This window comes from Oikopleura dioica, chromosome 1 (assembly GCF_907165135.1).
Source record: "Oikopleura dioica chromosome 1, OKI2018_I68_1.0, whole genome shotgun sequence".
NCBI classification, from domain to species: domain Eukaryota; kingdom Metazoa; phylum Chordata; class Appendicularia; order Copelata; family Oikopleuridae; genus Oikopleura; species Oikopleura dioica.
In genome coordinates this window covers 4,463,877-4,480,504 of record NC_137291.1, presented here as the reverse complement: position 1 = coordinate 4,480,504, position 16,628 = coordinate 4,463,877, and the positions used below count along the sequence as shown (strand labels likewise).

The following is a 16,628-nucleotide window of genomic DNA, read 5'->3' as shown; positions in this document are numbered from 1 at the left end:
GAGGTGAGATTCGCCGTGAAGATTCGAGCTCCCGGATTGTCGACATCCGGACGTAAACCTTGATAAGCTTTCAAGCCTTGATGAAGTATTTTCGCGGTCGCTCAAGAAAAAACACGAGGCGGCGGCGGGATCGACTCACATCTCTTACATCTTTAGCTTTGCGCTTCTACAGGTCCTGCTTTTTATCGCGCCTTTTCTAAAAGCTTTTTTCCCTCTTAGGTTTTTTCCTGGAGAAATTTAGAATTTCAATAAGTTTGGCAACTTTCGTAAAAAACCTGAGTCAGGGTCTAAGCGATCTAAAATGAAAAGCCGCGTAGCGGCTTTTTTAAAATCGAAGCCGCAAAGCGGCTTCGCCAGATTCTTTCAAGAAATAAGAAAATCAATCTGTCAAAGCCGCTTCGCGGCTTCGTTTTTAAAAAAGCCGCTACGCGGCTTTTCATTTTATGCCTTTCGAACCTTAAGTCAGGCATTCTACACAGGTTGGGAATTTTAATGGAGGATGATGTCACTCTTTCTAGAAATTTATGAAAAAAGAGAGTTATGAAAATTTATCATCAACGCGTCTCGCCCGAAAATTGACGCGAAGAAATGTTGCCCCCTGCCGAAAATAAGCAGGATAAGAACATATCTCCGCCGACCAGTAACAGCGCGGAAGATAACAGGCAGACCGCACACATTGTTTCACGTGTTCGGTAGATCTCGCTCTGTGAAATCATTCTTAGCTTAATCGGGGTAACACGGATTCGTACTATCTTAATTGTATTCAAAATATCCGAGCAAATTGCAGATACTTTGCAAGAGATCCAGCGAGAGTCTTCAGTGAAGACTCTTCACCATCTTCAAAAGTTTAAGCGAAAAATATTTTTGAATCCTCTTTATCTTCATTTTTGTGGCTTATCCGCGGCTGAGCTTGATCCAAATCTCAGGCTCAATGCACCCTTGATTACATTTTGAAAGGTATGTTTACTCAGAACTCACACCGAGATTTGGCTTGATAAATCGGCTTTATATTTCGCATGTTATCATCTTTTATATATTAGAATCAGTCCTGAAAATTTCAGACTGATTCATCGAGGAAATGGAATAATGATTTGATTTCAAATTATCCACCCCTGCCAGCAGCTGTCTCTGCAGGGGTTAACACCGGTGGCGTGGTCCCTTGTATGTATTGACTCTGAAAATGATTATCGATTCTGGACTGGTTGAAAAACATGGTGATTTAATTTTTACAAAAATTTTATGGTTTTTAAATTTTTGTCTCAAAGAAGATTTTTATCAAATCTTCTGCAAACATCTCCGTTAAGAAAATCGTGAAAAATCTTTGTTACAAAGGCTTGCAGAAAACCTGAGTCAGGCTTTTTTTTTAAAAAAGCCGCTGTTTTGCGGGCTTTTTATTTATTTCATTTTTTGTCTCAAAACCTGAAAACTGAAAACAAAAAATAAACTCGTTTTTGAAAAAAAAAACGTGAAAATATTCCCCCGGAAAGAAAACATTGTTTTCGCTCGTTGCAGGAAAAAGAACTCATGTCTCGAATTTCAAAATGTCGATTTTTAATGTTCGGACGTGGCGAAAAAAGCTCGCCCGCCAAAAATCTATGTTGTTCCTGAGAACATCGAATTAACACATCAACCGTAATTGCCGCCTCTCTCGATGCTTGTTCATGTTTCCACCGCGGCTTCAGTTACAATATTTTCGAGACGAAAAAAAATTTTCCGCTGAATTTTTTTTTCTCGGCACAAAATTCAGCACTTGCTTGAAAAAGAACTGGAACTTGGCTCCTCGAATCGTTCCCGCCAATGATTTTTGTCTCAAAAATTTCATCGCCAACGACTTTGATTGTTTCCAGAGGGTTTGAATTTTCTTATCAAGAGAGATAAGAAAAAAAGCCTGAAAAGCCAATCGAAATTGCCGCGGTCGACGATCTTTGCTGATATCAAGGAAGAGAAACATACAATACATGATATAGGGTGAAGATTTTTCAATCAGTGTCAGCTGCTAATATGATATAAGCGGCATTAATAAAGATAATGGGTTCATTAAGCGATAAATTGGACACAAAAGGTCATTAAGATTGAAAAACTTAGTCGACTTTTTAGCGTATCCTTAAATATTGAGTTCATCATATGGTTAAATCATGCAAGATTAAAAAACATTATTAAAATAGCAAAAAACGCCTTACGATATTCACTCCGAGTCGTCTTCTTTATTTTTGATTAACCATTCTGACCATCAAGGATGCTTCCAACTGCCTAATGTTCAGATTGAATAAACAGTTTGATATAATCGCTTCATATAAATGTGCCAGCCATTAATAATGGCCCATTATGGGATTTATTCATTTTCTTCTGTTTGGAATTGAGTTAGACTATTGAGCCATGAATTTTTCAAAAATTTGAGCTTGAAATCGATAGAAGCGATCGGAAAAGATGCCATATAAATTGGTTTGAAGTACGGTAATCAATTAAAAAGAAAATGCTGGACGGTTCAAGGTCCATTCATTACTAAAAGGGGGCGATTTAATTAATTCCGCGCAAATGGATCATCCATCCACGGCTCCGATCCCGATCATCTGGACTGCCACCGCTCGAATTCGCCCTATTTAAGCAAGATGGGCACCACATCTCCGTCAAAATACAATTTTTGAGATATAAAATACCAATAGAATGGTAAGTTTCAATTTAAAAAAACTTCGAAAACCGATTTCTATTTCAGAAATTTGAGCTTTTCGCCCTTTTCGCGGCTGTTTTTGGCTTTGATTTGAGCAAATTTAATTCCAATATGGCGCGCCTCAAAGGTAAATCGCTAATTTTCGATTTTCATAAAAAATTTTTCATCTTTTTTTTTCAGATTTCAACTCGAAGCACCCGTCTCTCCATCGACTCCAATTTGGTGACGAGGATGAACGAGAAGCCGAGGCGCTTTTCGATTTTTCTCTCAATCATTCTTTATGATTTTTTAAATCATCAATCCGAAATTACGAATAAACTACAGTCTCGTTTGAACACTTTTTTTTACATGACAGTTCGAATTTGCTTGCAAGAAAAGCAGCTAAAAGGGTAGCACTTCCAAACAGTAACGACTGTACTTCTTTCTTTCTCCGATTCTTTCGATTCTTTCGACGCTTTCGTGAAAACTTCTTCTTCAAAACCCGGGCTCAAAAGATTGATAATTGACTCGTCGACCCAAGAATCTGAAAAAGATGAAAAAGGATCGGAATAAAGGGTCTACCATCGATTCGTCTGGGTTTAGGAGTTCGTCTGAATGCTTCGAGCATTTCATCAGGGGTGTCTTTTTTTCTTGCGCGCATCGCATTTTGCGCTAATCTAGGGCTCGACAATCTCTATATTTTTTTCAGCGGGTACCTACCTATATTTTTAACATTTAAACGAAAGAAAATAAAAAATAATCAAGCAATGAGTCATTGCCAATGTCCCTTTGAACTCTATTTTATCTTTTTGTGAACCCGAATATATAAGAATTTGAACTCCTCGCATCTCAAAAAATCTGATATCTCTCCTCTTTTAAACTTCTTATCTGGAAGCCATAATTTCCGAAAGTCAGTTGGACTAAGCAAGTGATTGAAAAAGATCACACCGGAAAATAAATCTGCCTCTTTTCCTTCTACTCTGGTGATTATAGCTTGTCATAACCGGTATTTATTCAATCATCATTCGAAAAACTGACAATGAATAAAATAAATCATGAATCAAATTCAAGCCCAATTTCCTATAATATGGACAGTTTTCATAAATTTCTCTTTTTTGAAAAACAGTGTGGGACCATGATTTTCCCTCTTGTCAGTTTTTTTTTGTAATTATTTTCCAATTATCTGATTTTAGAGCCCTAAGTTATCAAATTTGTCATCATCATCCGCGGCATTTTTCACAAGTTTGCTATTTTTTCTCACTTCAAGTCAAAAAATTCCAGATAATTTATCTTCTGCGACGTAAAATAACGCCTTCCGTTATACGACATTGTTGGACTCTTGAGAGAAAAAAAGACATAACTCAGCATTATGAAGATTTAATTGCCTAAACCGTTAGTTTTATCACATGCTCATTTCAAGGTCACTTTCTCAGAGTCGCGTTTATCTACCTGATTTACAGTCGTAACGCACAATTCCGGAACGCACAATTCCGGACATTTAGGGAAAACGGAAAAAATTAAATAACGCACAATTCCGGACAATTCGACAAAAAATTTTAACTGAAATTTATATCGTATAAGTTGACCAAGATTGAATGTTTCTCTTTGGATTTTATTGTGACATGTTTCGATCTTTGTTAGATCATTTTCAAACTAAAGAACAGCTACAGTAAGTCACAAATAGTAGGAGAAAAGAATACCCTTGAGTTGTTATGAATTTACGAAAACCTGCTCATTTCAAGGTCACTTTCTCAGAGTCGCGTTTATCTACCTGATTTATTAAGGATCTCAACGCCGACCTCGATTTTTCAAGCAGCGATTTCGCCCCCTTGCCCCTTAACTTTCCATCTAATATTGGTATCAAAATGTAGCTCAGATAAGGGTCTAGGGCAACAAAATACTAACTTTGGTATACCCTTAAGTTTTTACCTCAAAATTTACGGCTGTTTTAAGGGTGTTTAAGGGTTAAAAAGGAAGCGAAAATTTGAAAAATTCAAAAAATTAATGTTCGGTTTTTGAAAAAATTGACGGGGTTCCCTTAAAATTAGTTTTCTTATAAGAAACTAATCTAGAATGAATTCCTGGAAAAAAAGAATCACCTTGGCCCCCTTTTTTGGCCGGAACTAAAGAAATTGCATCACAAAACTTTCCGTGAAAAAGTCTATTTGATCAAAAAGTAGCGAGGTACGTTTGCTCTCGCTCCTCATTTTAATATTTACGCTCCGGAAGTCGGAGCCAAAAGCAGATTTTTCACATTCCAAAAAGAGAGAGAGAAGTGGGTTCCAGTCACGTGACCTAGCGCTTCTAAGATGGCTTTTGCCTCGAACCTTGGTAAGAAAAAAGAGAGCTTTTTTTGGTTGATTTGGACTCGGTAAAAGAAAACTTTGACCCTGGCATTTCGGCGGTCATAGAATTTCACTGTTAGTTTTTACAAGCTGTCTAATTCCAAACGGCTTGAGAATATTTGTAAAGGAATAAAAACGGATCTGAGATCAACTTGGGGCTTGGACAGCGATTTTCGTTAGCAATATTTAGGGCTTCTTTTGGGGGAGGTTTCTAGAACCGTAAAAAAAATTTCGACCAATCAGAAGCCTGGATTCGACAAACTGGTCAATCAGCAGCCGAGTAGCTACCCACCCAAAGTTGGTCGAAATTTTTTCGTTGATTCAAGATACCATCCCTTCTTTCGGCCCAAAAATTTTTTGGACCCCAAATTTGGGGATCGATTTGTGGGGTTTTGACTTGTGCCTTGCGGGGTTCTTTCGTTTTCACAGGAATTTCCGTGTCCTTTATTATTTGCTTTTGTCGGGCGCAAACATTGTCTATCAGTAACCACTACCAGTAGTACTCGCCCACTCCTGAACACCGCGATTTGACTCCTGTCCTTGATTTTTCTTCCTAACTCCTTCCTTTAGTAAATGACGTGACAAACGTCAAAGGCGGCCGTAAGGAATGGCCGAATCAGTTCCAGTTCATGTGCGCAAATATCGCCTTTGCCGTTGGACTTGGCAACATTTGGCGATTTCCGTATTTGGCGCAAACGAATGGCGGGGGACTTTTCTCATTCCCTACTTTATCTCGCTCTTTATCATCGGCTTCCCGATTTTGGTGCTGGAACTGTCGCTTGGTCAGCGATTGCGATGTGGAGCTAGTGGGGCGTACACGAAATTTCATCCGGGATTTCTCGGAGTTGGACTGGCTATGGTGGCGGTTTCGGCATTCGTGGCGCTGTATTATAATGTCATCGTGGCTTGGGCGTTTTATTACTTCTTGAGTTCGTTTCAGGTAAATCCGATGAGCGATCTTTTTGGAAAGAAAAATGTGGAGGCGTCAGGAACCGACAAAAAATCGACAAATTTTGCGTGGGCGGGTACTTGGCCGCTGATTGGCCGGTTCGCCAAAGCCAGGCTTCTGATTGGTTGGAAATTTCCACGGAAAATTAGTCGAAATTTTTGTCGGTTCCAGAAAAATTTGTCTAATAAAAAAAATAGAACCCGCTGCCCTGGAAAGCATGCCCCGTCGTCAACACCACTGTTTCCTGCGACGGCGGAAAAGACAGCGGCCTCGGAGTCTGCGTCACCGCTGCCGCCTCTGCCATCGCCGATGCTGTCCCCCGCGCGCCCTGGGATCAGACCTGGTCGAATATTCCCTGGCCCGTTGAAGAATGCACTCTTGCTGGAACACAAGTTTACTACTGGTACAGAGACACGCTCAACGTCACGGCTGATTACGTCCCGATGGAGGGTTGAATAGCGATATGGTTTTGGTGCTCTTGCTCGGCTGGGTCATTGTTTTTATGATTTCCATGAATGGAGCTGAAGCGGGAGGAGCGTTTTTGTATTTCATCGCGATCACGCCTTATGTGGTTTTGTTGATCTTTTTGGGGATCGGGTTAAGCACTGCTGGCGGACCAGAAGGAATCGCGGAGTTGTTTCAAGCCGACTGGGAAGCGCTCAAGGTACACTTTCGACTCATAATTTACTTGAAGAATTTAAGCGACGGTGCTGAAAATGTCACGAATGGCACTAATCTGACGAATGTCACGAAAACATGTTCACTTTTCGTGACATTTCCAGTAAATCGTGACATTCGTGACATTCGTGAAATTTTCAGTACTGACCAACGAATGTCACGAATGTCACGAATGTCACGAACGTCACGAGAACATGTATCTTTTTCGTGACATTTCCAGCAAATCGTGACATTCGTGAAATTTTCATTTCTGACCAATTTTAGGATGCGAGAGTGTGGATCGATGCATCGAGTCAAATCTTTTTCTCCTTGTCCGTCTGTTTTGGTGGAATCGTCGCGTTTTCAAGCTACAACCCAATCAAACAGAATCTCCTTCGTGATGCTACGATCGTCGCTTCTGTCAACAGGTGATCTCGAAGAAGAAAAATAGGGTGAATCTTTTCTTTCAGTGGAACTTCGTTGTTTGCAAGTTGTGTCATTTTCTCGCTTCTTGGAAATCGAGCTTGGACAGCATTTGAAAACTGCAAGGTAAGAATAAGCCAAATTTCGATCGAATTTAAAAATGATGAAAAAGAGTACAACGATCGACAACTCTCTCAATTTCTTCGACGAAGCCGAGGACTTTTACGGCGATAAAACTTATGATGAAATCTATGACTTTGTCCTTAACAAGTGTGAGAGCGAAAACTGCGATCCTGTTGATGTTTTCCAGCGGCAATCAAAATGCGATTTTTCAAAGGTTTTTCGACTGCTTTTTTCTTTGTCGACGATTTTTTCTAGATTCTTCAAGAAGATACTCCTTCTGGAACCGGTCTCATCTTCATCGCCGTCGCTGAAGCTGTCGTTGACCTTCCCGGCTCGTTCATTCTTTCGATGATTTTCTTCTTTATGGTTATTTTACTCGGCCTCGGATCCATGGTCGGAACATTTGAGGGCGTCATAACTCCAGTTTACGACGGTCTTCAAGCCAGTAGTAAATGGCGAAAAATTCCGAAACAAGGTCAGTAGCATTTGAAAAAAATCAAACGTCAGGGAAATTCTAGCGCTGGTGCTGGTAATGTCATGTTTTGCATTTGCCATTGGGTTGATTTTCGCGACGAATGCTGGTAACTACTGGTTGGATATTTTCAATGATTATTCGGCTTCGATCAATTTGCTGATTATTGGCGTTTTGCAATTTGTAGTCGTTGCATGGGTAAGAAATCACAGATTTTAGATGATTTTTCGTGAAAAAATTTGGGTGAGATTCGCGTAGGCGATCTTTTCGGCTTCTGATTGGCTCAAAATATGTCCCAACATTTTGAGCCAGAAAATATGTCCCCATATTTTGAGCCAATCAGAAGGCAAAAAAGCCGCCCACGCGAATTTTACCCTTATTTTTTGTGAAATTTTCTCACAAAATAATTAAGATTTATGGCGCTGAGAAATGGCTCTCTGAAATTGACTGGATGATTTACGGAGAAGATGGAGAACAACCTGGACTTGTTGTCAGAATTTGCAGACTCTTTTTGAAAACATGCTGGACTGTCCTCTCTCCTGGATTGATTCTTTTCGTTTTGATCTTCTTCATGGTTGATATTTTCCAAAACCCGCCGGCCTACAAAGTTTGGGACAAGACAACAGGTTTGAGAAATCGAAAATCTTGATGAGTCATCTATGTTTTCAGGGGACTGGAAGCTCGAAAATGCAACGAACCCAGACAGTGATTATTTGAAGCAAGAGTACAGCGCTGCCGGATCAGCAGTTATCGCCATTCTTCATATTCTTTGCTTGATTTGGATTCCTGTCATGCTAATCAAGGTAAGAAAACAGAGCTCTAGAAGATTCAAGCAACGATTTCAGGCATTGTTCAAAGATGGAAAATTCTCGTTCAAAAACTGGAGGACCGAAGAAGCGATCATCTACCGAGGAGAGCAGAAAATCGCGAAAAGAATGTTCAGAAATTCATAAAAATGAATAGTAATAAATATAATTAATAAATAAAAAGAAACAATCAAATCATTTTATTGAGCTAAAGACGCCCACCTGAAAAAAGGAGGAAAAAATTTTTAGCAGCGGGGAAAAATAATTTCGACTAATCAGGATTCAGGAAAAAGCTCGTCTAGCATTTGCCACAGGATTTTTTGCATGACTTAAGCATGAAAGCAGAGTTTCTAGAGCACTCGCCATCAGCCGCCAATGATGCGCAGTATGTGTACTCATCGGTGCACTGAACAAACGATTACAGAACATATTTCGCACTGTAGGTTCTTACCGATTCGCCGTTAGATGCGCAAAAGCCACAAGTCTTGGCGCAATAATGCTCCATGGAAGTTCGACTGTAGGAGGTACAGAATCCATACGATTTCCAACTTGCGCACTGGCTTTCGTAGCCGCTCAGGTCGGCACAGATGGTTGGAGTGCTCGTTGACGCTCCGCAGTCTCCAGTTTTTCTTCCGGAAATGCGATCAGCGATATTTGTTCTTTTCACATTCGTGTTGGTTTTCAAGAAGCAGTGGTTGGGTTGAAACACATGCCATTCGTAAAAGGTATAACCAGCGCAGCCAGGTGAGGAGCGACAGCTTTCCTCGCATTCTCTTTGGCCAGTTTCACCGGGCGAAACTTGGAAGGAAGCGACGTCATTCCCTTAATTTTATTTAATTCAAAGTTTTCAGAAAATATTGAAACTTTCTTTCGATATATTTTGTAGACACCTAAGTACTCGACATTTTCCTCGATCTCAAAGTCACGGCATTCTTTTGTGGTCGTTGTCGGCCTCGTCGTTGATTTCGTTGTTGGAGTAGTGGTTGAAGACGGGCAGTTCTTATTTCTATACCCGGAAATGCGTCCAGAGGTGAGTAACATACTGTAGCTCATAGAGGATTTCAAAAAACAGCGATACGAATCGGATGGATTTCTGTTTTCACCGTAAAGAGTGAAACCACCGCAGTCGGGGTTTGAGCGACAACTTTGCTCACATTCCCTTTGACCTGCTTCGCCAGGCGAAACTTGGAAGGAAGTGATGTCATTCCCTTTAAAAATATCATTCGTGAGAAAGTTTTTCAATAAGGTTGAAGATACCCCTGTGCTCGATGTTCTCAGCAATATCGAAGTCACGACATTCTTTCGTCGCCGTTGTCGCCGTCGTCGTTGTTGATTTCGTCGTTGGAGTCGGAGTTGAGGTTTCCTCGCAGCCGTAAAGCGCGTTTATCTGGAAAAAATCCGACTCGGTCAATTTCGTATTCCGTTTTGTCGGCTTTCCAGTACTCCTGTCGAGAAGAGTTGGCTTCCAGTTTCGAGTGAAGGAGTAGCCACTGTATTGCATTACTGAGTTGACATCATAGGGCTGCCCATATGAATTCCACTTCGAAGGGTGGATTGTTTTGAAGTTGTGGCGCATTTCTGGTTCGACGTTATCTTCTATGTACTGGACATATGAGTCGCGGTCGGGGCGCATTTGCTCGTGATGAAAGCCCAAGGCATGCATGATCTCATGAGCAGCTGTGGAAGCATAATGGCAGCCTACACCAAGCGAGATCTCCTGCGCACCACCTTAACTCATCAATAATTGGATTTAATGAAGATTTTACCGAGTTTTCCGATCCAAGAATAGCATCCGTCGCCGATAAAAAAGTCCATAAAGTCCCTCTCATCGCTTCGTTCTCTGAAACGGAGGCAGCTCCCGTCTTCGAGTATTTTCATTCCTGCAAGAGCCGCTCTTTGCCCCAAGGGATTGAGCCTGGAAATTCTGTACGGGATGTACACAAACCCACCTTCCCGATAATCGGTCCATCTCGGAACGGATATGTCCGCGGCTCTCATGACATTTGGATCACGAGGAGTGTCATCAGGCGGTGTCATCATGTTTTGCACGAAGCCGTCGACCATGATGTCTCCAAAATGCACCTTTCCTTGCGGCTCCGTGTCGCAAATGCATGAGTCGATGACGCAGCCAGTGGAGTCCCTTTTGTGCCCAAAGAGGCAATCGTCAACTGGGCATTCCGAGGATTTAAACGAGCAATGCGCTTCCGCCAAAATCTCCTTGCAATAATTGACCATGAACGGGTCTCCTTCATACTCGCTCAAATCATGGCAAGATATTCCGCCTCTAGCACCAAGTGGGTCAGCGCTCGAAAAAGATTGAAAAGCGAAAAATGTACTCCCAAGTTTCATGGCGAATGAAGGGCTTGCTACTTTGCCGGCAGATAAAAATAGAGCCGGGTAAACAGCACACCTCAGTTTACCGTAGTAACGGTACTTGGAATAATTGATGATTGAAGCAAGAAGAAAGTCGTAAGCAAGCAATTTGTTGATGCGTGTTTTCGAGTTCGACTCGGAACAAATAAAAAATAACCAAAAAAATTTTACGAAATGTTTGAGTTTAATTTATTGCAAAGCTTAAAATAATGAACAAAATTATTAGGCCTCGGACGTAAAAATCATCATCACCAGCCGGTCGTCGTACGGTACAAGAGTAGGTTCATTCGAAAGCTCTCGAAAAGACCTTTCTGTTGGGCTTACAAAAATACTGGGCCCTGTCCTCCTTTTTCGAGATATTTGATTTTGAAGGAAAGCTTCGAAAAATATTTTCAAAATAACTCGTAACAGAAAGGGAGAGCCCAGTTATTATAAGTCAATTTATATCAAGAAACGTGGGACTAATTCGATTTAAGTTAGGTTTATTTATATTCTCGGGGCAGAATGAACAGTGGAATTCTCTTCGTTGTTGTCTTCTGCTGCAAGTCGAGTCGGGCGGAAATCTAAATTCTAAATGTTAGTTCTAACGTTGCGTTTCGCACGTAACGTTCTAAATGTACGTGGGCCCGGGTCCTAACTTCTAAACTCACGTTCTCTCGTAATCTCTCGAGAAGTGACTTACCGCGTTGTCCGATTTCGACGACTGAACTTGTCGAAACGCAGCGCGGGATGTTTTCGCGTCTAGGTGTCAGCCTTGCGCTGGCCCTGCGGCCCTACCGCCCGGTCGCTCGCGACCGTGTTGACTAATGGAATCATGGAAGACAAGTCTTCCTTTTACCAGGATGGAATCTCGTCCCCCCTCTTTAGCTTTACTAAGTTGCTTAATTGGCTTGACAATTTTAAGCTGATTCCATTGTATTAATTTCCCAAAATCTTTCATACCTTCTATTTTTTAAACTTCTTGTAGCTGCCACTTGCTTGGCCGTTCTTGCGTTTATTGTTGAAGAACTTCTTATGGTTGGTTACCATAGTTCCTTGCGCCCAAGCTGGTAGCTTCGGGAGTTCTTTCGCTGGCGATTCGGACAAGTCGTAAACCACTAGCCTGTTTGTTGGAGATACGACGACCACGTGTGAGTTTCGGACCTCTGGCAAGCCGAGCAAACTCTTCAAGCGGCCCGCTAGGCAGTCAGCTTCGACCATTTTCACCAAATCATCCAAAGACTTAGTCTTGAGCCTGTCAAGCTTCGACTTCTGCTCCTTGATCTAAAATCGGGAATTAAGATTTTTGAGAATTCGCTATAGTTTAATTTGTCGTTTTAAATTTTAGTTTGCGTCTAAATTAACTTCATAGATGGTTCTTTCTTACATTTCTTTCGTAATTTGTTTCACAGTTTCTTTTATTTTTATCTCTTTTTCTTGTTTAAATAAATTCTGATGGCTTTGTTGATGACTCAAAATGCGCTCGTTGATTGGCTCTCTGTGATTGGCCGCGCTCTAATTACGCGCTTCTTGTCTCGAAATCCTAGCTTTCTCTCGATCTATAATAGCGCTATTTCCTTTCTCTCTTCGTGCAAAATTTTATTTTTCGACTAGAGAAGCAAAAGAGAAAATTAAATTCCTGAATTTCTAGAACGTCACCTGTTTTCGTCCTTGTTTTCGAATAAACGTCAGTTCTGTTTCAACGACTGGCGAACACAGGTAAATTTAATTAATTTTGAATTTTTGATGGGACTCGATTAGGGAATTAAGTTGGCTTTAACGGGCATCTTATAGAATTTACTAATCTAGACGGATTAACAGCTCCTTGTTTTACTTACTAGCTGTCGGATTGACCTTATCGGAGCCACGAGTTCTCGCAAAAGCGGGCCAACTCGAGCATCAAGCAGTAAGTCTTCGTCAATTTGGGGAACTTTGAAGCCTCGTCCACCCAATTCTTTGAAAACGGTCTCGATTTCGCCTTTGAAATGTTCGACCATGTCCTCGATAGAGTAATTCTTGTAGCGCTTTTCCATGAATTCGCTACAGTCTCGGAAGGCGCGGTGAGTGAAAGTCAGGGACATGCGGATGGGACTAGCTGACTGTACTACGCAGTTTCTGGTCCAGCTGACTTCGACTCGCCATCGTTCGCAGCAAGCGCCTTGCGGGACTTCCAGCATAATGCTAATTAGCTCGTTGCTAGCCATTGCCAGAGCCAATTCCCGGATAAAGCAGAGGCTTCCAGGTCGATACTAAACAAAAATGTTCTAGAAATGAATTTGGCTGCTCACGAGCTTCCCGAGGATGATGGTCCGCCCTTCCCAGCCAACTACAAAATCCGGCAACAACTCGACTATTACCAGCGCTTGGTCGACAGGTAATTTAAATCTCTTACCGGGTCTTGTTCGCTTGCAATCGAATTTGAGATTAGCTCCAAAGATTTCGCGACACTCTGGACTGATCGGACGAATTTGGCAGCAGCAACGTCACGTCGCATTTGAGTTCTAATCGTGTCGAGCTGCGAAAAGATAGCCAAAAACGAGTCGGATTGCAACCGTTGCTCAGTTCGGACTGAAATTCAGCTTGTTCTTCCCTTTCCCGGACTGCGCTAACTGCGGCTCGATAGTTCGAGTTCGCAACTTCTGCTGCGTCGATCGTTTCCGAGTTCTCAGGTTCGGGGCCTTCATCTTCGTCGTCTGACGAAACGAGTTGAACCTTTCGGGGTCCATTCCCGTGGTTTTCTTGGCGGTTTGAAGGTCCTTGCTGGAATTGAGCCGTGAAAGGGTTAACATTTTGGGCTTGTCCGAGCATAGACACGCCGTTGATTACGGCTTGCATCACAGGGGGCACTTGGTTCGATGGGTTCGGGATGCTTGGAGCCACAGCTCCAACCATGTTCTGATCAGGATTGTTATTAGTCTCCTGGTTCGAGTCGTTGTTAAGAAATTCGTCATCCGAATCCATCGTTACGAGCTGGTCCCTTCTAAACCTTTCCAAATTTTAATCGAGGTTAATTAATTTTGTTAATTTTCGGAGCTTGCGAACTATCATTTTAACTTTGAAATTTATGTAAAATAATTTCGGAATGATTTAAACTTTCTCGGTTAAATTAATCCTTTTAGCCTGGACCACGACGCTGCCAACTTCAAGCTCGACGAGTGGAAAGCTACCGTCCGTGCTGCTCTGGCGCACGTCGAAGAAGATCCTCGCATCACCCAGCTTGTTAGGCGCAACTGTCTTGAGTACAACGCCAGTTACGACAAGTTCGGCAACTTGGAAGCGACTTTGGAGAACACCCTCCTCGACCGCGAGTTGCTAGTTAAGTCCAAGGTTGTCCGCAACGACGAAATTGGCTACGATGCCTTTACGCCCAACTGGGACGGCTCCTTTTGGATTCGCTACTACTATTCGGTAAGTTTTTATTCTTTTGGTTTGGTTTTACCTGTCTTAAATATTTCAGACCCATCACGGTGGAATCGATGGTCCGCGCGAATTCGGCTGGCGCAACGATCACGAAGGTCGACTCGAGTGTGAGTATCCGCTTTACGATACCGACTACTCGTTGGCTGCTCTTTGGAACGATCTTGAAGGGCAAATCCGGGGTTTCCGCCGCTTCCCAGACGACGAAGGAGATCATCCTGACGAAGAGTACTATGTGGCCAACTCTCGCCATGCTGGGGTCGTCACCCAGTTCGTCAAGATCTTGTTCGCCCACAGGGTCCCGCTCGCCAGAATTGTTGAGTGGCTTGACAACGTCCCAGGTCATCAGTGCGTCGGCGACCTTCACGACGAGTACGGCTTTCTGGACTGTCACTTTGTCTCCGATCCGTTCCTGCTCGCCGTGATCATTTCTTATAAATGGTTCCAGGTTAGTTTGGCTTTTAAAACGCAAAATTGTTCATTAATAGAAATCAGAAAGAAAAACAATTTCGGGCACAATTTGAGCTTAAATCCAAATAAACGGTTCCAAATTTAATTTTATATTTCTAGCATCAGCGATCGATTGACGGCACTGGAGAAAACATGGTCGACGGTCCCGCCGTAGCTACTGGTTCCCCAGATGGCGTGAATCGCCGTTCCAAGCGAACTCGATTCCTGTTGTGGAAGCTGGTGCGTTCCGTCGGACTTGAGGGCGAATTCGAAGATAGTCCGGAATATCCAGGCCATCCCGAGCCAAATCGGCGGCGTCGCGATCTTGGACGTAAGTTATTCTGTCTACTTTAATTGATTTAAAGCTATAATTTCTTTTTTAATCACGAGAAAAGAATAACCGAAAATTAAATCATCAATCGGCTTTTAATTTAATAAGTTTTACCTGCTTCGCCGCTTTCTTTGAGGCGAACCAAAGCAGCTAGCTCTCGTCTTTCGGCCTTTTCGATCTGATCCCAGATGCTGCTGATCCATTTTGCCAGTCGTTTAATGTCGTCAGGCTCGGGCGTTTCGATTCGGACCCACAGAGTTCGGGGCTGATCGAAGCGATCGGAAATTCGCCCGGCGTTTTAATGTTCATTAGCGGCCCCGTGAGCGAGCAGATTTCTTGGCACACCGTTAGATCTTCTTGGGTTCGGACGTATCCGCCGGTATCCACGTTTTCGAGCTTGGGCCAGTAGAATTCTGCTAGCTCAAAAACAACATCTCAGCCGAGTCAGAAAAGCCTTCTAACGGGAACGTGGCTGGCTTCTTGAAAATCGGGCTCTTCAAGTTTTCCACTTTGGCAGCCCTGATCAGGTCGAACTCGCCGGCGATCTCGAGCATAGTCCAGAAACTTTCTTCGCTTTCCAACGTGGACCACACCATCATGTCCACTTCTAAATCGTTGTCGCGGGCTGGCGTTTTCTCCGGTGACTTTCTCATACTAAATTTGAATTTTAGTTTTCTTCCGGCCCAAAGACAACGTTGGTGAATTGGCCTTCGCGACTTTGGTTTCCCGTGCGCTCAGCCTAGCCACTTCGCGCTACAAGATGATGATGGGCAATCCTTTGGAATTTGCGTTTTTCAACGCACTTCAGGTGAAGTATCTTCTCCTGAAATGCCCTCCCCTCTCGCTCTTCACGACTGGGCTCCAGTCGATTCAACAGTTTTACGTAAGTAAGGTAGATTAGTCTAGGATTCATTCGAATTTCAAAAGCTAAATTGAAAGAATTTAAAATAAAGCGAACTAGAACTAAATTTCCTTACAGGTCGACTTCCGCGTTTTGCGCGATTACGAGCGTGACCGCCAAGAACGTGTCGACGACGAGTGGAACGTTGGACTCAACGTCACGCCCAACGCCCTAGAGATGCGCGTACGAAATCCCGGCCGCCGAAACCCGTACACTCCCCCTTGTAAGTTTTATTACTACATTATTTACTTGTTCCTTAAACTCTCTTTTCAGGCCGTATTCCCGTGATGCTTCCAGGATTGGGTGAGCTTTATCTTGGCTCATGGGTCATGGAGGAGACCAACTACCGGCTGCGCAGTACGCATGGTGCCCCTACCGGAAGTGCTCCGCGGATCTTGTCGCACGTCGGAGTGGTGAGTTTATCCAATTTAGTAGAACAGCGTTGTCTGCGGCTTCGTGGCTTGAGTTTCTACCGTTGCGTCCGCCTTCGGTGAAGCTCGAATCAGCCTCGGGACTCTGAATTTCGTTTTAAACACTCTCAACTTATTCTACCTAAATCTATCGTTTCTAGGGCCGCCTCAATCGCCAGCACGACCAGTTCATGGCTCATGTCGCGCGCGAGCACCGTGGAGCCATCGACTACGTCTTCGACGATCCCCGCGATCAAACTATGTTTGAATACGCCATGGAATTCCTCGACCGCGAGCCTGCTGCCCCTACCGAGCTCGAGCTCGAAGATCCCGCCCTTTTCTAGG

General features: G+C 42.9%; 2 protein-coding genes and 1 long non-coding RNA gene across 3 annotated transcripts; 2 read left to right on the top strand and 1 right to left on the bottom strand.

Moving 5' to 3' along the window:
- Positions 1–2,441: 2,441 nt before the first annotated feature.
- LOC145695284 (uncharacterized) lies at positions 2,442–2,991 on the top strand. The gene is made up of 3 exons (XR_014133679.1): positions 2,442–2,667; positions 2,714–2,795; positions 2,849–2,991. It is a non-coding gene; the product is annotated as an uncharacterized LOC145695284 (long non-coding RNA).
- Positions 2,992–4,870: 1,879 nt separating this feature from the next.
- Positions 4,871–8,586, top strand: LOC145702971 (sodium- and chloride-dependent transporter XTRP3-like). The gene is given in 13 exon segments (XM_081780276.1): positions 4,871–4,978; positions 5,563–5,700; positions 5,703–5,932; positions 6,139–6,376; positions 6,379–6,605; positions 6,884–7,026; positions 7,069–7,147; positions 7,194–7,358; positions 7,400–7,619; positions 7,663–7,814; positions 8,029–8,242; positions 8,286–8,419; positions 8,462–8,586. Coding segments are annotated over 13 exon segments (2,070 nt in total). The 5' UTR covers positions 4,871–4,956; the 3' UTR covers positions 8,570–8,586.
- A 42-nt stretch (positions 8,587–8,628) lies between these two features.
- LOC145702983 (uncharacterized) lies at positions 8,629–10,763 on the bottom strand. The gene is made up of 5 exons (XM_081780287.1): positions 10,189–10,763; positions 9,680–10,150; positions 9,313–9,630; positions 8,874–9,244; positions 8,629–8,828 (listed from the first exon to the last, which is right to left on the bottom strand). Exons 1-5 carry the CDS (start codon positions 10,655–10,657, stop codon positions 8,721–8,723), a joined length of 1,737 nt encoding a protein of 578 aa, XP_081636413.1. The 5' UTR covers positions 10,658–10,763; the 3' UTR covers positions 8,629–8,720.
- Between the last annotated feature and the right edge of the window lie 5,865 nt (positions 10,764–16,628).

Bases quoted from the DNA above. Each gene is read 5' to 3' on its own strand.
- LOC145702983 (XM_081780287.1), bottom strand. From the start codon at position 10,657: ATGGTCAATTATTGCAAGGAGATTTTGGCGGAAGCGCATTGCTCGTTT. The intron at 10,151-10,188 runs GTAAAATCTTCA...TGATGAGTTAAG, and splicing joins TTCTTGGATCGGAAAACTCG to GTGGTGCGCAGGAGATCTCG. The intron at 9,631-9,679 runs GTATCTTCAACC...ATATTTTTAAAG, and splicing joins TGAGAACATCGAGCACAGGG to GGAATGACATCACTTCCTTC.